This window comes from Cynocephalus volans, chromosome 6, assembly GCF_027409185.1.
Source record: "Cynocephalus volans isolate mCynVol1 chromosome 6, mCynVol1.pri, whole genome shotgun sequence".
Taxonomy (NCBI): Eukaryota; Metazoa; Chordata; class Mammalia; order Dermoptera; family Cynocephalidae; genus Cynocephalus; species Cynocephalus volans.
In genome coordinates this window covers 98840732-98868211 of record NC_084465.1, presented here as the reverse complement: position 1 = coordinate 98868211, position 27480 = coordinate 98840732, and the positions used below count along the sequence as shown (strand labels likewise).

The window sequence follows — 27480 nt, the reverse complement described above, 5'->3', positions numbered from 1 at the left end:
GAGACCAATGTGGTCTTTGAGAGAGAGCCACAGTGGATGCCTTTGGAGGGTAAACTTTGAGTGACCTCCTCGGCCATTCACCTACACGATTTATTCTGGAGGGCAGAGGGTGGTTGTGCCCATGTGTATCTGAGGCAGTGTGACCCAGGAGCAGCCTGCATGTTCCAGCATGGGGAGGAACCAGAGGGCCTGGCAGGGAGGTGGGGCATGAGCCCACGTGGCTTGCCTGACAGCTTTCTAAGCACTTTCATCCTGTGTTTTACCTTATTCCTGTGACCGCCTCTTGAGACGCATCATTACAGTCCCATTTAACAGATGAGGAAGTTGAGACTCTGTGGGTTTGGGTTTGTTGAAGGATATGTAGCTTCCTGTCTACAAAGCCCCAAACTCTTTTATTTTTATTTTTATTTTTAAAAAATTTTAACTTCTCAGTATACGTTGTAGTTGATTTTCGTGACCCTTTACCCATTTCTTTCCATCTCCTTCCCCCTGTCCAGTACATCATATCTGTTCACTTGTCTTAACAAGTTCAAGGAATTATTGTGATTGTTGTGTCTTCTTCCCCCCCACCCTTTGTTTGTATGTTTACTTATTTATTTTTAGCTCCCACAAATAAATGAGAACATTTGGTATTTCTCTTTGTGTGCCTGACTTGTTTCACTTAATATAATTTTCTCTAAGTCTGTCCATGTTGTTGCGAATGGTAGTATTTCATTCTTTTTGACTGTGTCCTGGTGTCTGTTTTAGCAGCCCTGAGTCTGCTGGGAATGCTTCTCTAGCCTGTGCTGACACAACTTGTCTGCAGTTCCTCAAATGTGTTTTGTAGTCTTCCTTGAATTTTCTGAATTATATCTGGCTTCTTGAAATCCACAGATTTTTGTCGCAGTGAGAGAAAGCAGTTATGGAAAAATCTAGGTCTATTTAATGACAAGAAGAAATACATGAGGCCTTTGAAGTTACTTGCCTTTTTTGTTACACTTTGGGGGGTAATCTTTTGAAGCCCACCTACCTTTGGTGCACCACACAATTCAGGGTGGGACCCTGCTGTCCAGTCCCCTGGTTCCCTGGTTGAGCTCTTCATGGGATGACTTAAGCCATCTGGTCATTCACCAAGGCACTCTTGCTTTTCTCCCCCACTCCCACCCCCCATTTCTGTAGGATTCCAACTTTGTAGGCAGTGTTGAGAAAGAGAAGGGATGTAGTCATGTGTTTACCTTGTCACATTTGTCAGACACCTTCCGTGGGCCCGGGTGCTGGAGTAGTAGTATTTGCAACCAGACTTCAGGTGTGAGTGATGACATAGAGCTCACCCTTCCTCTGTGAAGGTGGGGTGTGGTTGCCATAGAAAAGAAAGCATTACAAAACTGCCCCAAAAGGTCTAAGTAACATGCAGTGGTTGAGATTGACTTCCCTAGATGGACAATCAGAGAAGGTCACACCAAGGAAGGGACAATGAGAAGAAGCCACAGAGGTACTGGGAGTGTTGGCTTGGGTGGCAACTGGCACAAGTCCAGTGGGAAAGGCATCTCTTGAGGGAGGGCAGAGCTATGTGAGCCAAAGTTGGGGGCCTTGGATGAAAGAAGGGCCATTGGCTTGCAGGGAAATGATGTGAAGTCTTTAGGTTGTTCAAAGCTTGTCTGGCTGCCATGTGGAGACAGCGTTGAGGAAGGAGAGAGCACACTGCAGTGGTCCAGGCTGGAGGACACAGTGGCCTGCATGCAGTTGGTTATAGTGGGGACACAGGAGACGTGGTTGGTGGAGAACCACTTACAGAGCTGGTGAGGCACAGACTTGGAGAAGGGGACCAGAGGGGAGGGCATAAGATATTCCCCTCTAGATGCATTCCTGTAGAGATGCTTGTGGACATCCAGGTGGGGATGGCAGGCAAGCAGGTGGGCCCATGTACAGGGCAGTCATTGTCCATCTGGGTGTTGGTAGTACACACATGACACAGGTGCAGTGAAGGCTGTGGAGCAAAGGGGACGGCTCAGGGAGAGAGCACCTGACAGGCAACCAGGAATAATGTCACCGCAGCCCAGAGAGGAGAACACTTGACTCAGAGGAAATGGTAGCTTCTGAGGTGCTAAGACAAGGGCAAAAAAGCACCATGAGAATGTGCAGGACAGTCTGTGGGAAGGTCTTCTTTTAATTGAGCATTATGGATCACCTTCCCCCAATAGTTAAATGTGACCTGTGGTTGTGGACGCCTACAGATTCTGTTGTCACCCCCAACATTTCCAGCCATTATTACCCTTTAGGGCATGCTTCTGGGAACTCTGAGAGATTTAGAGCCCCTGTTGCAAGTAGCATCATTATTGAGGGCTTATATATTCTCTCAGTACATTATATTCAAAAGTATCACGTTCTCCTAAATTTTCATTTGTATCTCATTTGGCCATTTTCTTTTACAGATTTTTGAGGCTTTTTAGGAATGTCACCATATTATTATTTCATGATTCCAAGATGCACATTTTTTATGCATCTCTGAAATCAGGATGTGTATTAGAATCAATCACGTCTTAGATTTAATGAAATACAGTATGTATGCTATTTTGTTCGTAAATTGACTTTGTAAGAGTGTCAATTGTCAAACATATGTATTCACTATATAGTTTTCTAGAACAGCTTATGGAGATGTAAGAATTTTAAAATTTATTTAGATTTTATTGACAGAGGAAGAGGAGCAGGTTTTGTCGGGGGTGAAGCTGGGTCAGCTTTCTGTAGAAGGGGCTTGAAATACTCATGGGTCATCTCAGAGGAGGGATGTGCACGCAGGAGATTGAAGCCATAGCGTGAGTGAGGAGGAGGGATTCAAGGGCAGAAGCCCACCTGCGTCCTGGTTACGTTGTCTTGCTTAAGCTTTGGATTGGGCTTTTTGCCTTTTTCAGACAGAGCACTGCGTGGAAGTGAGATGCACACTGGACAGAGAACGTTTAGTGACTAGAGAGTTCTCATCTTCCGGGTCTCCCACATGGTCTCCTGCAAGGATTCTTTCTTTTCTTTCCCTTGAACATGGTAGTATTAGCACCACGCTCTCCCAATTGAGCTAACCAGCCAGCTCCAAAAGGTTATTTCTAATACAAAGTTCGTGTGTGTGTGTGTGTGTGTGTGTGTGTGTGTGTGTGTGTGTGTGTGTGTGTGTGTGTGTGTGTGTGTGTGTGTGTGTGTGTGTGTGTGTGTGTGTGTGTGTGTGTGTGTGTTAAGAAAAATTAAAGACTACGTTACGGAGACTTTGCTATTTTTAAGGTTGTAATTCAGGAGATTTATCAGGAGTGCTGCTTATTTAAAACTGCTCGTCAGAGTGATGTTATGATTTGTTTTGGTTGTGTGTCAGAGATTTTTTTTTTTTTTTTTTTTTTTTTTTTTTTTGTCTTTTTTGTGACCGGCACTCAGCCAGTGAGTGCACCGGCCAGTCCTATATAGGATCCGAACCCGCGGCGGGAGCGTCACTGCGCTCCCAGCGCCGAACTCTCCCGAGTGCGCCACGGGCTTGGCCCATGTGTCAGAGAATTTTGAAGTGGAGGTTTTGGACAAGGCCTCCAGGCAGCTGCTGATCCACATCTCTAAATCCATGTGTGCCTGCCAGAGTAACACAGTGGGGACAGTGACTCTGGAACACTGAGTGACGAGCCCATGCATGCGTCTTGGGGTTCACTCTGTGTTGTGCTTTTCATACATGGCATATCCATGGATCCATCTGCATCAGAGTGACTGTCAGTTCCTGGACCTCACCCAGTCCTCCCAATTCAAAACCTCTTAGGAGAAAGGTGAGGAATCTGTGTTTTTGTGGTCCCTATTATTTGCAAAACTTCAGGTTTTTCTTTGTTTCCCAGTTTGTGCCACCTAATTCCCTCTAATACATTTCAGGTAATTCCCAAATAGATGGGCTTGTAGTTCTTTCTCTTATACTGGGATCTGCAGTTTTAAACAAACTCCTCCAGTGAGTCTGACATATCATAAAGTTTGTGAGAGCCACCATGCACTGAAATGTCAGTGATGTAGTGACCAGCCATCCCACTGTGCAGTGGGCTTACCTTGTTGATCTTTGTGTCCACTTTACTACTTCACAAGCCTTCACTAATCCCCCCCACTCCCCGTGTCTAGTTTCTGATCATTGGGGGATGGAGACTTGAGCTGACTGAGCAGGGTTAAGCTTCATGAACACAAGTGTCTCTGTCATCATCTTCAGTGGGCTCCTACCTTGGTTTTCGTTTCCTTACACAGATGCTCGTGTTCCCTAACATTATACACAAGCTCTTCTCACTTCTCAAGTGGAAATCTTAAACATCACTCGTTGTCTAACATTTCCCTCTATCCTAGGACTAAAAAGTAATTGTATAGTTCTCACAGAGACAGCAGGTGAGTTGTTATGTCATTTCCATACCACAATAGCAGTTTCCATATAAAATCGGACTGTGATTATGAATTGTCTAACTAATTGGATTGGAAAACATGAGGAAAGGTTTGGAAGTAAGCCTTTGTCCATGATTATTAGTAATTTAAATGTTTGTGTATTTTTGAGTTTGCATCTATTACTTCCATCTTATTACCTCCACCCGTGTCTTGAAGATCTCTGAGGAAATATGTATACAGGGCTTTTGAAGAATAACCTTTAGTTTAAAATTCTTAACAGTAGCTAAGTATAAGTCCTTTCTTCTTTTTAAACTTATCCTCATTTGTTTTGGCAACAAATATCAGCTGGGAAACATAGTCTAAGCACAAAATATTATATGTGACACGTTGCAAATAACAGGAAACTGTAAATTGAGAAAAATTAGCCAGTCCTTTTGATATCAGACACAACCCTATACTTTGCAAGTACCCAATCAAGATCATTTAACTTCCTTTCACATATGGGTTTCCCATTAACCAGCAGTATCTTTTCTAGAGTCTGACTAATATAGCCCTTTCTTCACTGAAACCTCTTGGGTAGAAGCATAAATTATCTCCAAAGATATTCAGCCTCTCTTACTTCACATAAAGTAGAGACCCGGTCAGAAGGTTCTAAGCAAGATGTGCTGCACACTTACTAGCCACGAGCATCACAACTTCTGCCTGCCTGGGGGAGCAAATCATAGGGATATTTACCATGCATTTCTGAAAAATGAAGGGACCAGTAGAACTCAGTAAATAGCACACTTAAGGGGGATAGTCATTGCTGTACAGTACTTCAACAGATCTGAATCATATTAACCATATTGGTCTTTTCACAGACTGAATCATCCTAACTTCTTTTTATCTTTTCCACAATCATCTGAGATGACCCTAAAGCTCAAGTCACCAAAAAACAATCTGTCCAATGACTAATTTGCCAAGTTATCAAAAACTTATTATAGTAAGTATTCAAGAAGAATATGTTTATATATATTGACAGTATTCAAGAAGAATATTCTTTAACTAGTAAATTGGTAGATCTCATGAACTGGTCTTTTTGTTGAATGGGCCTGATGCTGTTAAACTCTGTAACTCTCAGTTTAAACCTGCTGGTCTGGCCGGCCTGCACCTTGACTGTCAGTCTAGATCCAGCACTTCCTCTTTTTAGGGTTTCTTTGTACAGTAGCGGGTTACCCCCAGTCCTCCTAGGTAGACCTACTCTTCAGTTCTAAAGGCTGCAGCCTTGGGGCAGGGGGAGGGAGTAGCGGGTAGGCCTAGTCAGTGCCCGGGTTGGGACTCTCACTGAGCAGTGTCTCTGCCTCAGACTTGCCCGTTGCTTCTTCTGCTTGCCCTAGCTATTTGTTTTCCACTTTAAAATCAAAGCTGCTTTAATCTGGAAGATTACTTACAAATCATTTTGGTCTCACTTGTTCATTTAAAGTTGCCTATTGAATTTAATTCTTAAGTTATAAGATAATCTTATTTTTAAACCATCAATAAATGTCAAGTAAAAAGAAGAAAATGCAAGACATAGTATTCCCTCTATCTAAATAGTTGTGTTCTGTTTCTTACCAGTGGCTCTTTACTATCTCAGAGGTGATTATCACTTCTTCCCAGGTTGATAGCTGTGTACATTTAATGAACATTTTCTTTGTTTTATGACTCCAAAGCCTTGTATACCCAGCAGTTGTAGGGTCCTTCTGGGGAAATCAGAACAAGCAGATATTGCAGAGCCATTCTTGCCCTACATGTGTTCACTTTAGTGTCGTTTACGGATTTTAAGTGAAGGTTGTGGAGGAGTCAGGTTTCCAGGTGGATAGGGGAAGGAGTGTCCAAGGAGCATGGTCTGGATCCGTCTGGATGTGAAAGGTTGGGGCCAGTTTTGTCTCAAGGGCCATCCCCAGGAATCCCAGCTTGATGTCGATTGGAGCAGTGGTTGCCTGGAGGGAAGAAACACTTTCCTTCCCTGTCCTTTCTCGGTCAGTTTCTTCTTACGGTTTGGAACAGATCCTTTGAAGACATTATAACTTTTCCTTTGAGGAATACCAGGATAAGCTTTATTGTACATATTCTTTGTACACATGTCCGATTATGTCCTCAGGATAAAAAGCAGGGCATAGAGGAAAAATGAAGTTGGGGCTAATTACCCAAAACCTATATAACAACAATCCTAATAAAAATGCATGTTAAATTGTTGTAAAAATTAAGGAATACCAGAATAAATGTAAAGAGTTTGCTTTTAAAGGTAGTTTGAGGTCCAGTTGTAAACAGGTTGAGGTGACATGCAACGCATGCAAAGAGCATGTGGCTGACCCAAGGAAAGAAGACTGGAGAGGGGTGAGCGGACTGCCCTGAGTTCTTGGGGCAGTGAGCCTCGGGTCACCTGCTGTCACTTGGTGGTGCACAGTGTTAACAGCAGCGGAGACTTAGGTTTGAACCAGTATGACTCCTGCACCCTACTGACCTTCCCCTTCTGCTTTTGTGAACAACATGTGAGCTGATTCTCGTTCCAGTAATATATATTGCATGTATTTTAAGGCTTTTGACCGATAGCATTCTACTACATTGCCTTCCAACAAAAGCTACGTACCAGGTCACCAGCATTACAGGACCTTCCCAAGGCTGGGGACCATAACCCTGTCGTTTTGATAGGAGTAAATGATGTTGTCTTATTTTGCTTTGCATTCCTTGGCTTACTCGTGAGAATTAATGTGCGAAAACCTTGTAAAGGAAGGTGGTCAGTGCCCTGTCGAGGAGGGGAGCAGAGAGGTTCAGGTTGGGGGCTGTCCTGCTAGACAGCCTGCCCACCACCCAAGAGCTTGCATTCAGGGCAAGGGCAGCTGGGGCAAGGGCCTCGGTTACAGTTACATCTCCTGTAACGTGGGGCTGGTCCTGAGCAAATTCCTCCCTTGGGGGTGGTAAGTCTTAAAGGGGCTGCTGCTGGTTGGGCCCTGAGGCTGGCACAGCGTATGGGACTTGGGGGATAAAGATAGGCCTCGAGAGGAGAGGAAATAATACCTGTATGGTCGCTTGCTTTGTCTTGTGTGTTTCAGGTATTTTTCCTTGTTTATCAATGACCTTTACATTGTTTCTACTGGGTTTAGTCATAGAGAGTGTCAGATTATCTTTTTGTTGTTTTTTGTTTGTTTGTTTGTTTGTTTGTTTGTTGGTTCAGGGATTCGAACCCTTGACCTTAGTGTTATCAGCACCGAGCTCTACTGAGTGAGCTACCAGCCAGCCAAGAATGTCAGTTTTTATGGTGTCTGGCCTCTTATAACTTTCCCTTTGTAACGTGGTCTTCCACAGCATCAGAATCACCCGTGGGGCTTTTGTTCTCTTAAATGTTTTATTTTATTCTCACTATAAAGGTACATACGTGTTAATTTGGGAAAATTTGAAAAAAGTATAAATCCTAAAATAATAAAGCATCCCTTATGGAACTCTAACAAATAGAAATGGCTATGGCCCTTTTGCAGACTTGTCTCTGGAGGGGAGGAGTGGGAATCAGTATTTAAGAGTTTTTACTGGTGATGGTTAGGAACCAGTGCTTTATATTTTTTGACTAAGGCCTTCACCACCTTTGCATAACAAAATATTTATCTTATCTTCTAGTACCTTTGTAATTTTATTTTTTATATTCTTTATCATTTTCTAATGATTTTTCTAGTTTTATTTTTCCAGAAATCTTTGCCCAAAGTAGAATGCTTTTTGGTTAGAAAAATAGGAGATGCTTGTTGTAAAACATTCAAACAATGCAGAATTATAAAAAGTAGGATATGAAAGACCCTCCCGTCATGACATAACTGCCATATAATTTTACCAATGTTTTTGTAATAACAGGTACAAACAGAAAGTTAATAAGGAAAAGCAGAATGACTTTATAGTACTATTATATAACCTTCTTTTTAAACTTAATTATATTTTAAATAGCTTTTTGTTGAAGCATAAAGGTCTACCTTATTGTTACTATTTTTATTTGTTGCCTTAAATAACAGTCCTTTTGTGTGCTATCTCCCAATTTTTTGTGGGTCAAGAATTCAGGCAGCACTTAGCTGGGCCATTGTTGCGCTCCACTTGGCTTTGACTGGGGTTGAGATCTGCTTTGTTCTTTTTTTTTTTTTTTTTTTTTAAAGATGACCGGTAAGGGGATCTTAACCCTTGACTTGGTGTTGTCAGCACCATGCTCACCCAGTGAGCAAACCAGCCATCCCTATACGGGATCCGAACCCTTGGCCTTGGTGTTATCAGCACCGCACTCTCCCGAGTGAGCCACGGGCTGGCCCGAGATCTGCTTTGTTCTTAATGTCTGCGTATATTTCATTATGGGTCTATAGCTATAATGTTTAATTAGTCCACCATTGATGGGCATTTAGAGTTTTTCCAGTTTTTCAGTATTTAAGCAGGGTGTGGTGCTCATTTTTGCACACATATTTTAGCATACTTGTCCCGTCACTTGCCTAATAACAGATTACAAGAAGTGGAACTACTGGATCAAAAGAAAAGCACATCTTTCTTTTTGGTTCATGTTGCTTTCCAAAACCATACTAAATTACGTTATCACCAGAGTACTTAAGAATTGCTGTTTGGGGACTGGCCCGTTAAGCCCCCTTGGTTAGAGTGCAGTGTTGTAATACCAAGGTCAAGGGTTTGGATCTCCTTACCAGCCCACTGCCAAAAGAAAGAAAGAAAGAGAGAAAAGAATTGCTCTTTCTCTATACCCTCATCAATACCAGTTATCTTTTTTTTTTTTTAATCTTGGCTATATTGATGGGTGAAAAATGCCTCATTGTTATATTTTAATTTCTTTGATGATTGGCAAGGTAGAACTGTTTTTCTAAGCCACTTATTCCCCCTTTTAAGTGCACAGTTCAGTGGTGTTCTAGTGTATTGTGTAACCATTACTGCAATCAATTTTAGAACATTTTTGTTACCCCAAAGAGAAATCCTGTATCATTTAGTAGTCATTTCCCATTTCCCCTAAATTCCCAGCCCTAGCCACTAGTCTACTTTCCGTCCCTATGGATTTATCTATTCTGGACATTTCATAGAAATGAAATCATATAATATGTGGTTTTTTGTGACTGGCTACTTTCACTGAGCATAGTGTTTTTAAAGTTCATGTTGTAGCATGTGTCGGTGCTTCCTTTTTTATGGTTGGATAGTATTCCATTTTGAAAATACCATGTTTTATTTTTCCATTTTGTTTCACTTTTTGGCTACTATGAATAGTGCTGCTGTGACCATCTTTTACATGTTTTTGTGTGAGCATGTGGTTTCAATTCTCATATGGTAATTCTGTGTTTAACCTTTTGGGGAACTGTAAGACTTTTCCAAAGTGGCTGCACCATTTTACATTCCCACTGGTGTGTACGAGAGTTCCAGTTGTTCGCATCCTTACCACACTGTTGTTAATGCTTAGCGTCTGTCTTTTTTATTATAGCCACCCTGGTGGGTTTGAAGTGGTATCTCATTGTGGTTTTGATTTGCATTTCCCAGATGTCTGACATTGAGAATCTTCTCATGTACTTATGGGCCATTTGTATATCTTTGGAAAAGGATCTATTCGGATCCTTTGTCTATTTTTAAATTAGGTTGTCTTTTTATTATTGAGTTGTAAGACTTTTTTATGTGTTCTAGATACAAGTGCATTATCAGACCTATGATTCGCAAATATTTTCTCCCATTTTGAGGGTTATCTTTCACTTTCTTGATGGTATCCTTTGAAGCATAAAATGTTTAATTTTAGTGAAATCCAGTTTATCTATTTTTTCCTTTTATTTCTTTTTCTTTTATTTCTTAAGAGCTCTTAGAATATAAGAATAGCAACCATTCTTCCCTCAGTTTTTCACTTTTTAAACTTTCTTACATATTTATGTTAAGAAGACTTTCTCATCCTCATATTTTAAACATATTCTTTATTTTTTCTTCATTTTAATTTATTTTTATTCACTTTAATCCATCTGGAGTTTATATTTAAAGGAGATAGGGATCAAAGATTGCCCTCACCACTCTCCAATTTGAAACATCACCTTTTTAACACACTACTTTCATATGCACATATGTCTATTTCTGGACGCATGTATAGAAATCTATAGCCTTTTAATATGTTTTGGTATCTGGCAACATAAGTTTCCCTCTTTATTCTTACTGTTTTTCACAATTTTCTTGGGTATTACAAAAAAAAATTCCATAAAATGAGTAGATGATTTTGGAGGGAATTTACAACATTGCAGTTTTGTTCTGTGCTTTAAAGGGGGGTTTCTGTCTAAGCACTTTCCCTCCATTCTTTTTTTTTTTTTTTTTTTGTCTTTTTCGTGACCGGCACTCAGCCAGTGAGTGCACTGGCCATTCCTATATGGGATCCGAACCTGCGGCTGGAGCGTTGCTGCGCTCCCAGCACTGCACTCTCCCGAGTGCGCCACGGGCTCGGCCCTCCCTCCATTCTTAATGCCCACCTGGGCAGTGGGGACTAGGCAGGGAAGTTGGGAGAGTCTGAAGGATGCTTCTGAGAGATTTCAGGGCTGCTTGCAGTTCAAGTATAACTCTTTCAGCTTATTGAACACCAGCCTGGGAGAGTAAGGAATTAAATGCACTCCTATATTTGTATTTTGCAAACTGACTAGCCCTGGACATGTATATAAAATGACATGGAGGGCCGAGCCCGTGGCGCAGTCGGGAGAGTGCAGCACTGGGAGCGCAGCGACGCTCCCGCCGCGGGTTTGGATCCTATATAGGAATGGCCCGTGCACTCACTGGCTGAGTGCCAGTCACGAAAAAGACAGGAAAAAAAAAAAATGACATGGAGAGGGCCAAACACAGGAACGTGTCTTCTGTTCCATTTGCCTGTTGACTTGGCTTCACCCTCCTAGTTGCTTTTGAGACACATGTAAACAACACGTCGAACTCATTAAACTATACTTTTGCCCTTTATCCACAGATAGACTAATAATAGACCAAGTTTTAAATTTGCCATATAGTTTCCAACCACACTGTTTTGATATATGGTCAGGTATAGTGCAAAAGATGCTGTTAAAAACATATCCCAAATGAAAAGCAGTGTGTTAGTTTTTGGTAACTTAAGAATAATCTGCTTATAATTTAGATGTAGGGCTAAAAGTTTTACCTAATTTATGTATATTATATATATATATTTATATATATATATATATATATATTTCTCTACTTTAAGAAGCGGCGAGAGGACAACTGCTTGGTCTTGTCAGCAAGTCAGTGTCATGAGTAAAAAAGGGGAGGGGGCAATAGATGAAGAACCCTAAAAACAACAACCAAATGTAGGGGGTGGGCCTTAATTGGGTCCCGATTTGTGCAAGCCAGCTATAAAAGGCATGTTTTGGATAGCTAGAGAAATTGGAATATGACTAGATATTAGCTGACGTCAAAGAACAGTTGTTCCTTTTGTTAGGTGTGGTGATGGTATCCTTTCCTTTCTACTTTATGTTTGAAATTTTTATAAATGTAAAAGAGACCTAAACAAGAGTCATCTTGCGTTTCTCGTGTGCTTTCTTATCTCCATTCCTGTTGATTTCTGGTTGAACGTTCTAATCCAAGGGAATGAGCTGATCAAGGAGGAGACTTTTAACGATGACACTGCATGCTGGCAGGGGCAGAGTCATAGGCTATTTGTTCATTGAAGCTTTATTTAAAATTGCAAAAAAGGGAGGGGGGTTCCAGTTTATGCTGCATGATGGGAGATTGGTTAAGTGAATATACAGCTGTATAGTAAGATGCCATTCTTTCATGACAAATCATACCAACTTCCTGTGTGAGACAGCTTAACAGTGTGGGCAGGACCTAGAGAAAATACCAAGCAAAACACATATATGTACAGGATATGAGACTGTATTGATTATGGGTCATGCATATGCATCTACATAGAAAAAAAGACTGGAAAAAGGAAAAATCTATCAACACTTTAATAGTGGACTCCTGGATATTGGGAGTTTAATTGTTAATTATTTCCTTAATAGTTCTGTTGCTTTCCAAGTTTCCTACAGTATGCATATATTGCTTTTATAATCAGGAAAAAATAAACATAAGGAAAAGAGGCTGTTGTCCCTTAGGAGTTAAGAACTTCGGCACTCAGGGTATTCTTCCTCTCAGCAGGGGCTTTGGGTCATCCTTGGGCTTCCGGGAGTTGTGCTCCTGAGCTAAGCCACTTGGCTTTTCTACACACTTATTTTCTGAATTCTCATAAAAATAAAAACTAAAATAAAAGACTCTGTAATTTTTAAAATGAATTTTGATTGATTGAGAAATACTTTTATAGATTTTTCTGATTGTAAATATATAGTTTTGATTCTTATATAAAAATATCCAAGTGGTGTTGTACTTTAGGGGGAGGTAATGAGTGTTGTGGGATCAAGCCAGGAGTATCAGAGTGTTAGAGAAGACTGGAAATCCCTGAAGTATGAATGATATTATTGCATATTAGGAACATTACATTTCTCTTATTTCGTAAGTGTTTTTAGTAAGTTTATCTGAAGACTGCTGGTAGTTTTAAAGAACAGGAAAACTCCACAGGTCACTGTTTCTGTTTTCTTTGCAGTTAAGAAGTATGCTTGGTTCTGGCTTGTTATTTCAGAGAGATGAAAGCAAACAAACAATTTCCATGTTTTTCGCAGATCATGAAATACTTTTTGAAAAAAATGTCAGATATCTGAGTGGAAATTTTAATGAAAGAGAAAGCATTTCATAAGACAAGAAAGCATTTAACAGTTGCACTGGGTGGTCGTATTAAGTATAGGTGTCATATTATTCTTTTAGGAAAGGTTATGGCCTCTGTGAAACTAAGCTGCAAGTATTGTCCTCCTGGTCACATGATAAAAAAATCCAAAAGGTGGCTCTGAATCTTTTTGCTACATGTGATATTTGCAGTGCATTGCAGTTCGTCAGGCTTTGGCAGTCTTTCTAATTAAGTTGAGCCTTATGGAATTGCCAGTGTTTGTCCATTTGGGACATACAAAAACGGCGGTCTTATGTGGTTCAGCCTGAAAAAATATACACCTTTTCCCATGGTTGTACATATTGTAGACTGAGTTAAGTAAGAGTAAGTGATTTTCTTGCTTGGCTGTTAATTGCATACCAGTGAGCTTTAATCAGCTTTGCTCTGAGTTGGGTTGATTTCTGTGCTTCTGCATCTTTCAAAAGTTGTTGATGAATGAAAGAGAACTGTGTACCCCTTTCTCTCTGTGGTCAGTATTATGCATCAGCCTTCACATCCATTTGAGACCTAATGAATGAACATGAATTGGAACTCAGCTTCTTAAAATATTTTTATTATTTTGTTTTATTTTAGTCTCAGATGCAGACATCAGTGGGAATTGTACCCACACAAGCAATTGCAACAGGCCCCACTGCAGATCCTGAAAAACGCAAACTGATACAGCAGCAGCTGGTTCTACTGCTTCACGCTCATAAATGTCAGAGACGAGAACAAGCAAATGGAGAAGTTCGGGCCTGCTCTCTCCCACATTGTCGAACCATGAAAAATGTCTTGAATCACATGACGCATTGTCAGGCTGGGAAAGCCTGCCAAGGTAAGTGCCGTGTTCTGACCTCCTAGAGGCAGAGGCCAGGGTAAGATTTGACATTATTCTTCAGCAGCGCTCTTGTTCAGAAGGCTCCCACAGCCTAAGTGCTGACCTCCTTTTGGTGTGGCCTGGGACATGTTGCTCTCATGTTGCCCACACACCAACAGTCAGCTGCCCCGGGAAGCTTATCTGCTGAGGAAAGAGGCGATTGGGCTTTCTCATGTTCTGTGAACTTCTACTGCATGAGGCTGTGCCCTGTATTTGTTCTTTTCCTCCTTCCTTTGTCACAGAAGACATTGTCACTTCTTAAGCACTGTCTTTGTCATAAATGTCTAGATCATGGTTTTCTTCTGGACATGGCACACACATGCAGGCACACACCTTTTCCCACACCCCAGCGTCTGTCTTGCGGTCGTTTCATGGATTCAGACCAGCAGCGGCCCCCTGCCTTGCTCCTCTGCCTGGCGTCTTGAGGCTACCCTGGACAACAGTGACGTTGTCCCGGGTGACATGGGGAACTGTGCACCGTGTCTTCCCGGGGGAGGTGGTGAATCAGGCACATCCTGTGCCTGTCTCTTTAACGGCAGACACCTCAATTCTACCAAAGAAGCATTTCCTGTTAACAGCTGTACTCATACTTTCCTTTAATCTTTATCCTCTTTCCTTTTCTTCTTTCTTGTGCTCACAAACCTTGGGGAATGTTTCTCCCTGGTTTCCCTCTCTCCTGTTGTGACATTTGTGGGTCCCCAGAGTAACCTTGATCGTTGTCGAGAAGCAGAGAAGGGTAAGGTTAGACCTTTACAAGGTGAAGGCTGGGAATAACCAGTGTCAGTTGCCCTCTCAGGTACTTTACAGCACCCAGGGTCCCTGGCACAATCTCCATGGACTTCTCTCTCTGTATTTCTTCCACCGTTGTACTGAGGTAGTTTCATCTTTAAACACACACGTTTATTTTAAATAGTAATGTTACAGAATGGTTATTTGTTGCACCTTTCATTGCAGTTGTTCAGTATTTCAGGTTGAATAGTTTTGTTTTGTGGGCTGAATCTTAATCACCCATCATTCATAACATTGCTTCTATGGGAAGTTTTTGTTTGGCATTCTCAACAGTCAACTTACAAACTTATTGGAAAACAGCCTGTTTGTAAGTTGAGGACTGCCTATACTGTGTTATGGTTACACTTGTTACCATTTTCTTATGGAATCTGGCATTATAATTTAGGTGTAATTGAAAGTGTGACAATTTGGATAGAAAAATAACATCTCGTTGTTTTTCTGGTCATAGTTGCCCATTGTGCATCTTCACGACAAATCATCTCTCATTGGAAGAACTGCACACGACATGACTGTCCTGTTTGCCTCCCTTTGAAAAATGCCAGTGACAAGCGAAACCAACAAAGTAAGTGAGCACGGGGGCAGAGAAGCTCGGAGATGAGGATAGAAGCTGTTTCTGAAGAGAATGCAGATGGCAGGCAGGGAGCGGGCAGGGGTTACTGGACACGAAGTGCAGATGAGGCAGGGCGGACAGGGACTGAGGCACAGCTGCGCTTCCAGGGCATACGGGCTCACAGTGCACGGAAATGGTCTGGTAGTGTTACAGGTTCATTTGCTGCCTCTCCCGCCCCATCCCCAGCATACAGCACTTGAAGCAGTGCAGAACAGCAGTTCACTTTGGTCATAGAGCCAGCAGGGACCTTTGGTATTTCCTGACAGGTCTGCCTATGTGAGGATTTGCATGTCCTGTCACTATAATGACAGTGATATCATGGGAGGGAAGTAGAAGGGACACTTCTTTTGGAATTGGAAACCCCTCATCCTAAAGTAAGTTTTAAAGGCTCTGTCAGTTAGGCTGGGTCAGTATAAAATAAACATAGACATTTATGAGGTTTATTCCTTCTTGGCACTGCAGTCCCCAGACCTATTTGCATAACTAACCATTTATTCAGCTTTGGTTTGAGAGTCTCTGGCCCAGGACTGGCACACCTGGTCATCTCATCGTTTTCTCATCTTTACAGTCGTCTGTGTAGCCCTCAGCACAGGCGATTCCGCAGCAGGTCCCCACGCATCAGGAGGCCTGTGTGTGGTTCCCTGGGCTCCCTGCCACTGGTGGGCATCAGAGCAGTAAGAAGGGCGAACATCTCCTCCCATTGTTAGGTCCTTTCTCTGTCACTTTAGAGGTAAAACCATGGTCTTTGAATGTGTCCGTCAGTTTTGGACAGCCAGGGTGCCTCACATCACTCGATCTCACATCACCTCTGGCTGGAGCTGCTCCCTCAGCACCTCCTCCGGCCCAGCATGGTTGTCTTTGTCTTGCTCCATCTCGTCTGCACCATCTTGCCACCCTTCCCTGTGTGTGTGTGTTTTATGTGTTCATTCCTCTCATTCTTCTTGATCATCTTCTTCAAGACCCCTCTGCTGCTTGGAGAACACGTCCTACCTTTCTTTCTGGTTGTTTCTGAGTGGGACAGGCAAAGATGGGATGGCACTGTGTTCTTGAGAGTGCCGTGGGGTGGAACCAGTGATGGCCCACGTGGTCTTCCTCTCACTAAGTCCAGCTCGCCTCCCTCCCGAGGGGGCACAGCAAGCCAACACTGCACAGCGCACTCGTTTAAAGCAGGTATCCATGTCACATAGCAGACGAATTCCAGGGTAATGGGGCCTGTTATTCTCCCTCCCTGCAGAGGAGCCACAACAAGTTTTCTTTAAAATTCAGTTTTCTAAATCAGTTAAATTATTCTTTGACCAACATTTGAATTAATACACAGTTTTCCTGGACATCTCTTCTATAAAGTGAAGTTCAAGGATCCTAGGTCTTCCAGAACCAGATATTTGGGACAGTAGTTTTAGTGGAATATAGGCTGTTTTTCCTCCAAGTTAGTATAAAATGTTTTTTGTTTTATCATGATGGTTAACTTTCTTGCATTTTAGGACACGTTTCAGTAATAGGCTCTTTAAGTGCCAAAAATATTCATTGTTGAGTTTAACAATATTAATTTCATAAATAATAAGTGAGAATTTCATTCTTAACTTTTAATTTGGGGGTGTGGCTTTTCTGGAATCTTGCTTTTAGTATGTGCTGTTATGACAGTTGTAACTTTTGTGATTTCTTTTTAAGAAACACTTATGTGGTTTTTGTTTAAAAAAAAGAAAAAGAAACGTGGTTTTTGTTTTTTTTTTAACATCCTTATAACTGCCTGAATCTTGTGAAAATTGATTTCATGCATAGTTCTCTCAAGTGGTAAACCACAGTTTTTCTACTAGTCATAATGTAAGGTATTACCAGGGTGATTTTATAATATAAAGTCACAGGGAAGGTTTAGATTAACTTTGTGCAAGGTTTTGGTAGTTTTTCATGAAAGAGTGAAAGCATCTGTTCTCAAAAATTTTAAATACTTCTTAAATTGGGTTTCAGCTTTGAGTATGTCCTTTGGCTCTATTACTGGAGCCTTGTTAGTACAGAATTGTTTGACACAAAGAGTGCGAAAGTTGCAGCAGTGTCTTTCCTGTATATTTTTGTTGTTGTTTCTTCTCTTCTAAAGGAAATTTTCATGGTGCTGATAACACCAAGGTCCAGGGCTCGATCCCTGTACCAGCCAGCCGCAGAAAAATAAATTGTGCTAAAGGTGTGTGAACCCTGGGTTAGGAACCCACAGAGGAAAATGTGAATTCGACCCAGTAGCGTAAGGTTGGGTTCTTGAGACAAAATATATACATTAAAAATAATGTGATCTGATCTCAGTCAAAGGAATGAGTAAAGGCAGGTCAGTTCTATTGGCGCTCCTCTCAGGAGAATCAGAACATACCTGGACTACTTCATAGAGAAAGGTGGGGCTTGACAGAGCCCAGTTTAAACAAAATAATGATGGAAGGATATTCTAGACAGCGGGAACAGTGTCAGCACAATGCATAGCCTGGAAGGGACAGATCTGACTGGATTCAGAGGTTCCTGTGCAAGTGAGATGATTCAGAGAGGTGGACTGCAATCGTAAGGATTGTGGGGACTCTGCTGAGAACCCGCCTGCTTTCTGGGCAGTGTTTCTCACAGATGCTGATCTTACCTGATGCAGACTTTCTTGGTCAGCACATGCTCCACTTTCTAACTTTTGTAATTGGTGTCTCTACTGAGAGAACATTCCGGAATCACCTGCAGAGCTAACCTGATGTTCTTTGAAATGAAACCCAGACCATTGGTTACCTATTTGGCCTATGTTGAGATTTTGTTTGATTTTTTTCTTTGTTTTCTAGAGATGGTATAATCACTGATCTCGAGCTATCCATGCCTTATAGAGAGACTTAATTTTTTGTTAATAGTTACAGCTTTTCTTCAAGGTATGTATCTTATGTCAGTCCTGGCATCTGGTCTCCAGTAAATTCTGGTGCACAGGGTGGCACAGAGGACTGGGGCTGTGTGGACACGTGACCGAGTTCCCATGTAGGAACTAATGTTGCCTCATTGGAGAGGTTCTTGCTACTCAAAGTGTAGTCCTCAGACAGGCCAAACAGGTGCTCTCAGGCTACTCATTAGAAATGTGGAAATTTGGGCCCCATCCCAAGCCTCTTGGATTAGAATCTGCATTTTTAACAAATCCCCAGGTCATTGGTATGCACATTAAAGTCTGAGGTGCACTGCTCTGGATGCTGTGAAGGGCCAGGTGTCTGTGCCACAGATGTTGAGAATGGTTGAGTCATTCTTGGGGGGACCATGGGTTTCCCAGCTCAGAATCGCACAGGGACTGTGCAAACAAGTATGACAGGGCCAGCCCCAGTCCACTCTCTGTCCACAGCTGCTCAGACATGGGCTTGGCCATGGTGCCAGCCGCATTGACAATGTTTATGGTCAGCAGTTCTCCAGCCTGTTGCTGCAGCACCTCCACTGGCCCCTCTGATTGTTTAAAACACCTTCCTTCATTATACTGAGTCAAAATCCACCGCCTCCAAGCTTGCACTGGGAGTGGCCCGTTGAGGTGCTCTATAAGTTTGTTGAACAGGTCCTTTGTTCCACTCGAGAGCTCTTCAGAGATTTTCAGACACCTCTTTGGATAGACACCTCTTTGGACAGATTGCGGTGGGGCCGGGGGGGGAAGGGGAACAGAACTTAAGTGTCTGTAGAGAGGGTGGTGGGCTTATTCATCCCTGACTTAAGTACCGGACAGTCATTGGAGCTGTATTTCATCAACATAGCTTTTTCCTTGCTCTCTGGGTGACACAGGATTGCTGCTCACAAGTCACTTGGCTTCTGAAGAAAGCCTTCTTTCTGCTTGTGGGCTAGCAGTGGTGTCTGTGATGGGAGGACTGGGTCCTTCACTTGGGCAGTGCCTGGATACCCAAGAGCATTTCTGTTTGCCATCGTGCCCATGCTGAGCATAGGAAAAGGCTGTGACAGGAAGTAAGTCCTGGCCCACGAAGGGCTGGCAAGGCATCATGGTGGTGCCAGCACCTTTGCAGAGACATCTATAGGTCTGAATAAACCCTAGCTCCGCTATTTCAGTAGAACCTGAGTGATGACTAGATAGCAGCTGCTTTATACTTCATGATGCTTCTCCCACCACCCTCACAATGCTTTGAAACTTAATTTGTGTCAGTTTTCATTGAACTTTTGGTTGAATCCAGTTTTATTGAGAATGATTGGGGACTGGCATTTGCTAGTTAATGGAATGCTTTGAGTTATCAATATATACTGTACAGGGAACCTCTCAGTTGTACAGTCTTTGTGCTCACTGGGGAAGGACCACCTGTGCCTACAGGAAGAGAGTCTGTGAGTCCCGGAAAGAGCCCTCCATAAAACTTGTCCTTTTGTTTTATAGGTCATGGGTCCTACTTTAGCTACAGCAGAAGGGGAGTGGTGAGGTAGGGAGGTGTTGAGGAGCACTTTAAAGAGGCAGATATGCCAGTACAGGCACACCACCTGATAGGCCAGGGAGAAGAGCCCAAACCACATATCAGGACCCTGTGGGGCTTGATGTGACATTCTGAGGATTGATGACATGGGAAACACAGCATTACACTCTAAAAAGGAAAAAAGATGGGAAAACGGCAAAAAGAGCAAGTGGTTTTGACATCGAAAGAGGGAAACATCAATAATGTGGAAACTTGATGAATGTAGAAGACTTCATTCTTAGGATGATGGGTAGATGAAGTGTGGCTGTCTTAGCACACATTTGTTTTTGTTCATTCCCAAGACACTCAGTGGGCAGTGCTGGGAGGGCCTGAGGAGTGGCGGTCACTGCACTAGACTGCTATAGGTCCCTTGGGCCCTGTGTGGCATGCCATATGGCACGCTGTGGGTGAAGAATAGAGCTGAGTCTCACACTGATCCCACCTTCCCGACGATGTTCAGGGAAGAAGAGATGAACATGATTTTCTCTGATCCAAGGTCCCAGGCTGCAGTTTGACATGTGTTAGCGGTCAGTAGAATAATTTGTGTCTCTCCCAGCAGACCTTAAGTTCAGGGAGTTCAGACACTTTGTGTTCCCCACCGTAGCTGGAGCCTAGCAGCATGTACTCATTGAACCTGGAGGTGAGTGAGCACACAAGAGCAAATTCCTGAAGGCGAGCAGAGACCAGCAGGCACCGTGGGATTCAGGGAAGAATGAGGGAGACTCACACTGAGCACTGGCAGCTTCTTGAGGTTGCAAAACAGCGTTGATGGTTGCTTACACATAATGACTCCCCTTTCGATCAACTGTCACCCCCACAGTAAATGCCTGAGTTCTGTTACCCTTAAGTGTTTGTGTCATTTCATCTAATAGCATCATTTAGGCTGCAAATTGGTCCACGCTTAAATGTGAGACCTTTTTTATTTGTTTGTAATTTATTTTCCTTGCTTTTAAATTGTTAGGAATGCCAATTTCCAAATGCTTATTTGTCTTCTGATAGGTATATTTTAAAATAAAAATATAATAATGTTTACATTTAGAAAATAAGTGCTTTTAACACAAACTTAAAATACAGTGACCATGTCAGCAGCTTCCAGGGCAGGCCTTTTGTAAATGCTGGGCACTAGTTGCCCCATAAGTAGCTTTGGGCTTAGGAATGGCATTCACCCTAGGATGAGGTGTTTTGGCTAAATGGATGGCATTTGGGGAGGTGTGGACGAAAGGAGAATATGGTAGGAAGAAGTCATTAAAGGACAGCAATTGGATCTTCACCCAGAAATGGATGGCCACATAGATATTTTGTTTCTTTAAATTCCTCTGGACAATTTATTATGATACCACAAGGCAATAGAAAAAAGCTATCCTATCATTATTACTTTGCTTTTTACATCATAGTTTTTTTTAGAGAGTTTTGCATGCTGTTTTCAGAAGTGTTATGGACATATGTTTAAAGTTTTGAGGAGTATCATCTATTAGACAAAATACTTTTAAGGTATTGTACATGACTTATTTTAGCTTCACACTTGTCATGAAGTGTACCTTGGGAATTGCTTTTCATTTATAATAATGAAGTGCTTGGTGTGTGTAATTGTGTCTAATGAGCATTAATGAGTTTGATATCTGAATATCCTTATTAGAAAAGTTAATAATATGAATGTGTAAGATTTTTTTAAAATACCAAGATTTTTTAAAAAATCATTTTGATTTAATTAAGTTGCTCTGATAAAGTATGTCAGTTGTTTACTATAGTTGTACTGATGGTTGAATGTGAAGCTATTACTGTTAACACATAATGGTCTGAATTTGAAAGAAAGGCTTTGTGATAATGTTTTCAAATATCAAAAACCATGGGTTATAGTATCAGTTTTATAAATTGCTGTTTTTAACATGACTCTAAAATTTGCAGATTTCAGAACAAAAGGAATGCTTAAGAATAAAATAGTTTGATGTAAAACTTTTGTCATATGGTAAATGAGGACATTTATATGGACGGACAAATGGACTGACAGGCAGATGGGCAGGCAGGTGGATGGATGGATAGATGGGTTGAACTTTAAATGACCAAAGAGATCCAAGTTTGGGGTCATCTCTCAGTTAACTTAGAAGCCCTTTGGAATGGAATTTCTTATGTTGACACAGATTTTTCCTTTAGTTTCCTGGGGTTAGCCAGCTAGTTGGATGGGCCACCTCCTCTACAAGCCACAGTAGGCCTGGGTGGTGGTCACTGATGGTGACTGCATGAGGCAGGGCCAGCTCCTAAATATCAGTGGTGCTGAGGTGACACCTGGATAGATGAAAATCCATGCAGAATCGCTAAGCTTAGTTCCGTCCCTTGATTTCAACCAAATCGGTTCTTAAACAGCTTCATTTAGCCAGCAAGCCCTACACAGTGCTCTCCTACATAGAGAGCCTGTAGGAAAGGTTTGTGGTTAATTCTGTCATTGTACAAGTAAGTTTCTAGGAGTTACAGTTTTGTTATTTGGATAATCGCATCATAGATTTATTAATAAAAACTGAACAATTGGGTATCAACTCTGCTCCTTCCATTCATCCCTCTGTACCTGTGCAGTAGAGTGAAGAGCCCAGTGGGGCGGCAGCAGGATGGGGCTCCTCCTTCCATCTCAGATGCTTCCAACCTTTCCCTTGTCACTTATTCGCCACTCCCTGGAACTGACTTCTTAGGAGTCTCTAATCCTTAATACACATTGATTTGTATTAGGTGATCTCTGTGCGATTATAGGGTCTGTGGCATTCTAAGAGAAAAGCTTGAATTTTCTTCAGCTTTTGTTCCTCGACTGCTGCTGGCAGAGCAGATGAATGGAATAGAGTTCTTTCCTTCAGCTCAGCTTCTTTCTCTGTAGCCTTGTTTTAGCAGCTTTATGATATGCATGTAAAGTCTTTTGATAAACTTTTATTTGCTTCTCAGTAGTTTTTAAATCATTTGTGAGCCTCTCCCTTTTACTTACTTTTTTTTTTGTCTGTTTTTTGTTGTTATAGCCATCCTGGGGTCTCCAGCTAGTGGAATTCAAAACACAATTGGTTCTGTTGGCACAGGGCAACAGAATGCCACTTCTTTAAGTAACCCAAATCCCATAGACCCCAGCTCCATGCAGCGAGCCTACGCTGCTCTTGGACTCCCCTACATGAACCAGCCCCAGACGCAGCTGCAGCCTCAGGTTCCTGGCCAGCAACCAGCACAGCCTCAAACCCACCAGCAGATGAGGACTCTCAACCCCCTGGGTAGGTGGAGGAACTCTTCAGAACTTCCTTTGTCCAGATGCACCAAATGGAATGACAACTCTCACTGGAACCTAAGGCTATTTTCAGTTATTGTTTTTATTTCGAATTCAATTGTTGAAATAAAAACCTTCCAGGAAAAAGCTAAAGTATCTGAGGAAAGGAAGATGTTATGTGCTTGTAAAAAGAATAGCATTTGCAAATGATGCAACATTTTTGTTGCTTGCTGTGTCACTTCTGTCTGGAGAGTTTTCACAAAGGACATGTCACGTGGCTCAGAAATGCAGAATCTCACAAGTTAGAATTATGGCTGTACCACTTGGCCTTATCCGGGTGGTGACTGTAGCGACTCAGGGTATCAGGATCATCACATGGCGATGCTCAGTAGACTGTTATTTGATGGAGAATTTGTCAGTGGTTTGCCAGTTCCTAGTACCTATGGTTACAGTCTAGTCCACAACTGGAAATGACCAGCCTGGACCTGGTCAGGTGAACAATAGGAGTCTCTCTGCTGTCCGAGGCTTCTAGATGGATCCGTATTTCCTATTGTCACCCCAGCCCATTATTTGCCAGCCTTCGGTCATTTGCTACTCATCTCCACAATTTTTGCCATTTCTGCATATTGTTTCCGTAATGTTTTTCTTTAAATTGACAGTCTCTTTAAATCTAGGCTTAAGCTAAGCAGTGATGTCTATGAAGTCAAGACTTGTCATACTAGTTCTGTTAGTTTCTGAATAGAATAAATATTTTTCTTCTAAAAATGACTCTTAAAAAAATGACCAATTAAAATCATTTCATTTGTTCCTTTTTGGAAAACAACTGCCTTAAGGAATATTGAATTAATACTGGCCAGGAGGCTGGGTTGGAGTCCTAAGACCCAAGTTCTAATTTAACTCTACTCCTATTGGTGGTATAATTTGGGACAAGACTATTAACCTCTTTGAGTCTCAACTTTTTCTTACTTGATATGAAAATTGTAGACAAGTTGACCTTCTATATTTTTCTCTTATACTTAATTTCTATTATTTTCTGATATGCAAAAAAAATAAAATGATGCAAAGTTATGTGGCAGGTTGGCTTAGTTTAGTATGTGATATTAATGAAGCAAAATCAAAGTTTGAGGCTGCAGATGGGTCATTTATCATTTTTTCCAAAGCCATAGATTGCAATACCAGCTAGCCTCCATAAACACACCTTATCTTCGTTACAAGGTAGAGTAGGAAGAAGTCTACAACTGAATTTGAACAAGTCAGTTACCATTACTGAAAATAGTAACTCCCAGAGTTCCTGCCATACTGTTTATAATTCATAAGAATCACTTGTTTATATGGTGATATGTTTATCTGTTATCAAAACTTGGAAGAATATTTCATAATTTAGGAGTTGCTTGATTCTTCTCTTTCTGTCTTTAAAGGAAATAACCCAATGAACATTCCAGCAGGAGGAATAACAACAGATCAGCAACCACCAAACTTGATTTCAGAATCAGCTCTTCCAACTTCCCTTGGGGCGACAAAGTAAGACCCATATTTCAGTCGACCCCCATCTGAGTGACAGTAGGACATGAAAGGGGCGGAAGTCACAAAACTCTGTGACTCTTTCTAAATGTGTGGCAGAGAAAATAGTTTAAATAGGGCAGAGGGAGGTGAATGCTGTTTTTGTTCTTGTTTTTGGGTTTTTTTTTTCCTTTTTTAAATGATAAATGTAGAACAGATAATAGGTTAAACATAGTTTAAGGCTTTTAAGGCTTCTTGTATATACATCCCTTGCCGCTCCTGACTTGCACTGTTTAAAGTCACGTGTGGTTGAAGAAGAAACTTCCTCAGGTGAGGCATATTGAGTCACTTCAGTAGATGGATGAAGTGTCCTTTTTCCTCCCTTAGCCCACTCATGAATGATGGCTCAAACTCTGGTAACATTGGAACTCTCAGCACTATACCTACAGCGGCACCTCCTTCCAGCACTGGCGTTCGGAAAGGCTGGCATGAACATGTCACTCAGGACCTGCGGAGCCATCTAGTGCATAAACTGTATGTACCCACCCATTATCTATGTGTCGTAGCTGAAGGCAGTGTAACAGTTTTGCAGTCTCATAGTTGCCTATTGGCCCCCAGGTGACGGTACCCTAGGATCTGAAGAGGGTCATATGCTTGTTTTAGGGAGTCCTGGACCGTGTATCCCTGGTGGGCTGTATCTTTGGGCAGCCCACATCATGGAGGCAGAGACCCCCCCAGTCAGCCTGACATTTTGTGCCTCTGAGCTCTGGATGCATGCAGGGGCTGGAATTAGCTCAAGAGCCTTGCCTTAATTTTTGGCTCCAGATTAATAGTTGTGGAGACCCCTAAGGATTGGGGAAATTCAGGCCTGGTTAGCGCAGATGGCATGACAGTACACCGTGCAGTAAGTTAACATACAAGAAAGTTAACAGTTATCTTTCTTGAGCCAGTTATCTGAAATCGAAGGTGAACTTAATCAACTAGATCCCCTTTGAGTGTTTTTTTACTTATTTTGATCAAAAATTTTTTTCGTAATAAATAGTTTAAAGATGAGGAGTTTGAAGTCATGTCATTCTTGAAATGGCCCAGCATATATTTATTAACAGCAAAATATTTGTGTGTTTGGCATGTAGATAAGTTGATAGGTCAAGATTGTTTCTAGGGAGTGACTTCATTTGTGTTTTCATGTTCTCGAGGCAAGAGAGACTTGGCATTTCTCCCAACACCATTTTGCCACCATTGGTCAGTGATCTTGATTTTACAGTTCTCATTTGACCGCATTGATGGTAGGTTGATGGAGTGTGTTGTCCTTTCAGCGTCCAAGCCATCTTCCCAACACCTGACCCCGCAGCTCTCAAGGATCGCCGCATGGAGAACCTGGTGGCCTATGCGAAGAAAGTGGAAGGGGACATGTATGAGTCTGCAAACAGCAGGGTAGGTTGCCACACAGTGCACTCTGGCCTGGAAAACACTTGCAGTGATAGAACTGTGCCTGTCCGGTTTGTTATCCAAAAATGGGGGAAATCTGTATAGTCAGGGGATGCCTCTCCCCTTGAGGTCTCTGACCAGGGAACCTTCTGAGACAAGACCCGACATTCTGCATAACTCTTGTGGTTAACTGCAAGTGTTACCACTCTTTTGGTAAATGGGATATATAAAACTGCATTACATCAATGGGATATACTTTTCGCAGTGGGTGTTCTTTATGATGCTTGTATTATTGCCAGTACCAGGGAATAGCCAAGAAGAGGTTCATTGAATCATGGAATGAAATGTAACAGTTTGATGAATTCTATAAAGTCACTAGGAATTAAGCAAGAATTTGGGCCTTTGGTTTATCAGACTTGTTGAATATTTACCTTGACAATACCCTTAATAAAAAAGTTCATTAGTCTATTGGAAGATACATCAGATCATTCATTTTCTTAGTTTTAATTGCTTAATATTGACTGTTACTGCTTTTTAGGATGAATACTATCACTTATTAGCAGAGAAAATCTACAAAATACAGAAAGAACTAGAAGAAAAACGGAGGTCACGTTTACATAAACAAGGCATCTTGGGCAGCCAGCCGGCCTTACCAGCCCCAGGAGCTCAGCCCCCCGGGATTCCACAGGGGCAACCTGTGAGACCTCCAAGTAAGGACTTCATTTCCTTCTACCAGTCCTCAGCCTGTTTGCTTGGATTTTCTTCTGTTTTTGGGGCTTATTCCTAAGAATATAGAATTATGTTCTCCGAAAGTCTGCACTTCAGCAGCGGTTGGTGTGGCAGTGACCAGGACCCCCTGCCTGGGCTGTGATGGGACGTTGAGTTGCTCTTGTGGGAAAGCCTTTTATTATTATTTTTTTTCACATTTATGTTTATTAAAACTGACATAAACAAACAAAACCTATACTAAAAATATCCCAAATCACTTATCACTTGGAAACAGTAGTCTTGAGACATGTTATTGCCTAGGACCCCTCTTCCTCAGCCATGTCCTCTTCCTCAGCCTCTTCCTGCAACAGCTTCCTTTTTTTTAGATTTCACCTTAGGTTCAACACCCATACGTAGTGCATACAGGGGTAAACTGTCTGGTAGGATAAAATATCAAATGTTATTTCCTCAAACACTCAGTGTTTCCAGCTGTATAGGTTCTCTGTTCTTCAGAGTCATTTTCAGTTTAAGATGTGTATTCATGCTGACATCTACACCTGTGATTGTTCCATGGGCCTGTGTTCCATTCTTCAGTTCAGTGGTTAAAGTCTCATGACTCAATTTTGTCAAAGATCTCATAAGTTTCATCCTAGCGGTGCCATCAGCCTTTCGGTGCAATAGTGCACAGAATCCTAACAGTTGAGGCTGGCTGACGGGGAATGTGATGGCTGGGACTGCCTAGTCCCCAGGTTCCAGACGTAAAGAGCTCGCTGACGGAAGGCCCTGTAAGGAGTGCGCTGGCATTAGAAC

The 27480-nt window shown here is 41.9% G+C and overlaps 1 protein-coding gene across 4 annotated transcripts in view; it reads left to right on the top strand.

Moving 5' to 3' along the window:
• CREBBP (CREB binding protein) overlaps positions 1-27480 on the top strand; it is a 124541-nt gene that overhangs the window by 57010 nt on the left and 40051 nt on the right. For 3 of the 4 annotated variants that reach the window (XM_063101306.1, XM_063101308.1, XM_063101305.1), the window contains exons 4-10: positions 13691-13931; positions 15211-15324; positions 22799-23041; positions 24453-24555; positions 24922-25068; positions 25851-25968; positions 26501-26672. In XM_063101306.1, the coding sequence (XP_062957376.1) occupies positions 13691-13931; positions 15211-15324; positions 22799-23041; positions 24453-24555; positions 24922-25068; positions 25851-25968; positions 26501-26672 (1138 nt within the window). The remainder of the gene's footprint in view (positions 1-13690; positions 13932-15210; positions 15325-22798; positions 23042-24452; positions 24556-24921; positions 25069-25850; positions 25969-26500; positions 26673-27480) is intronic. The other variant, XM_063101307.1, reaches the window with a different exon arrangement.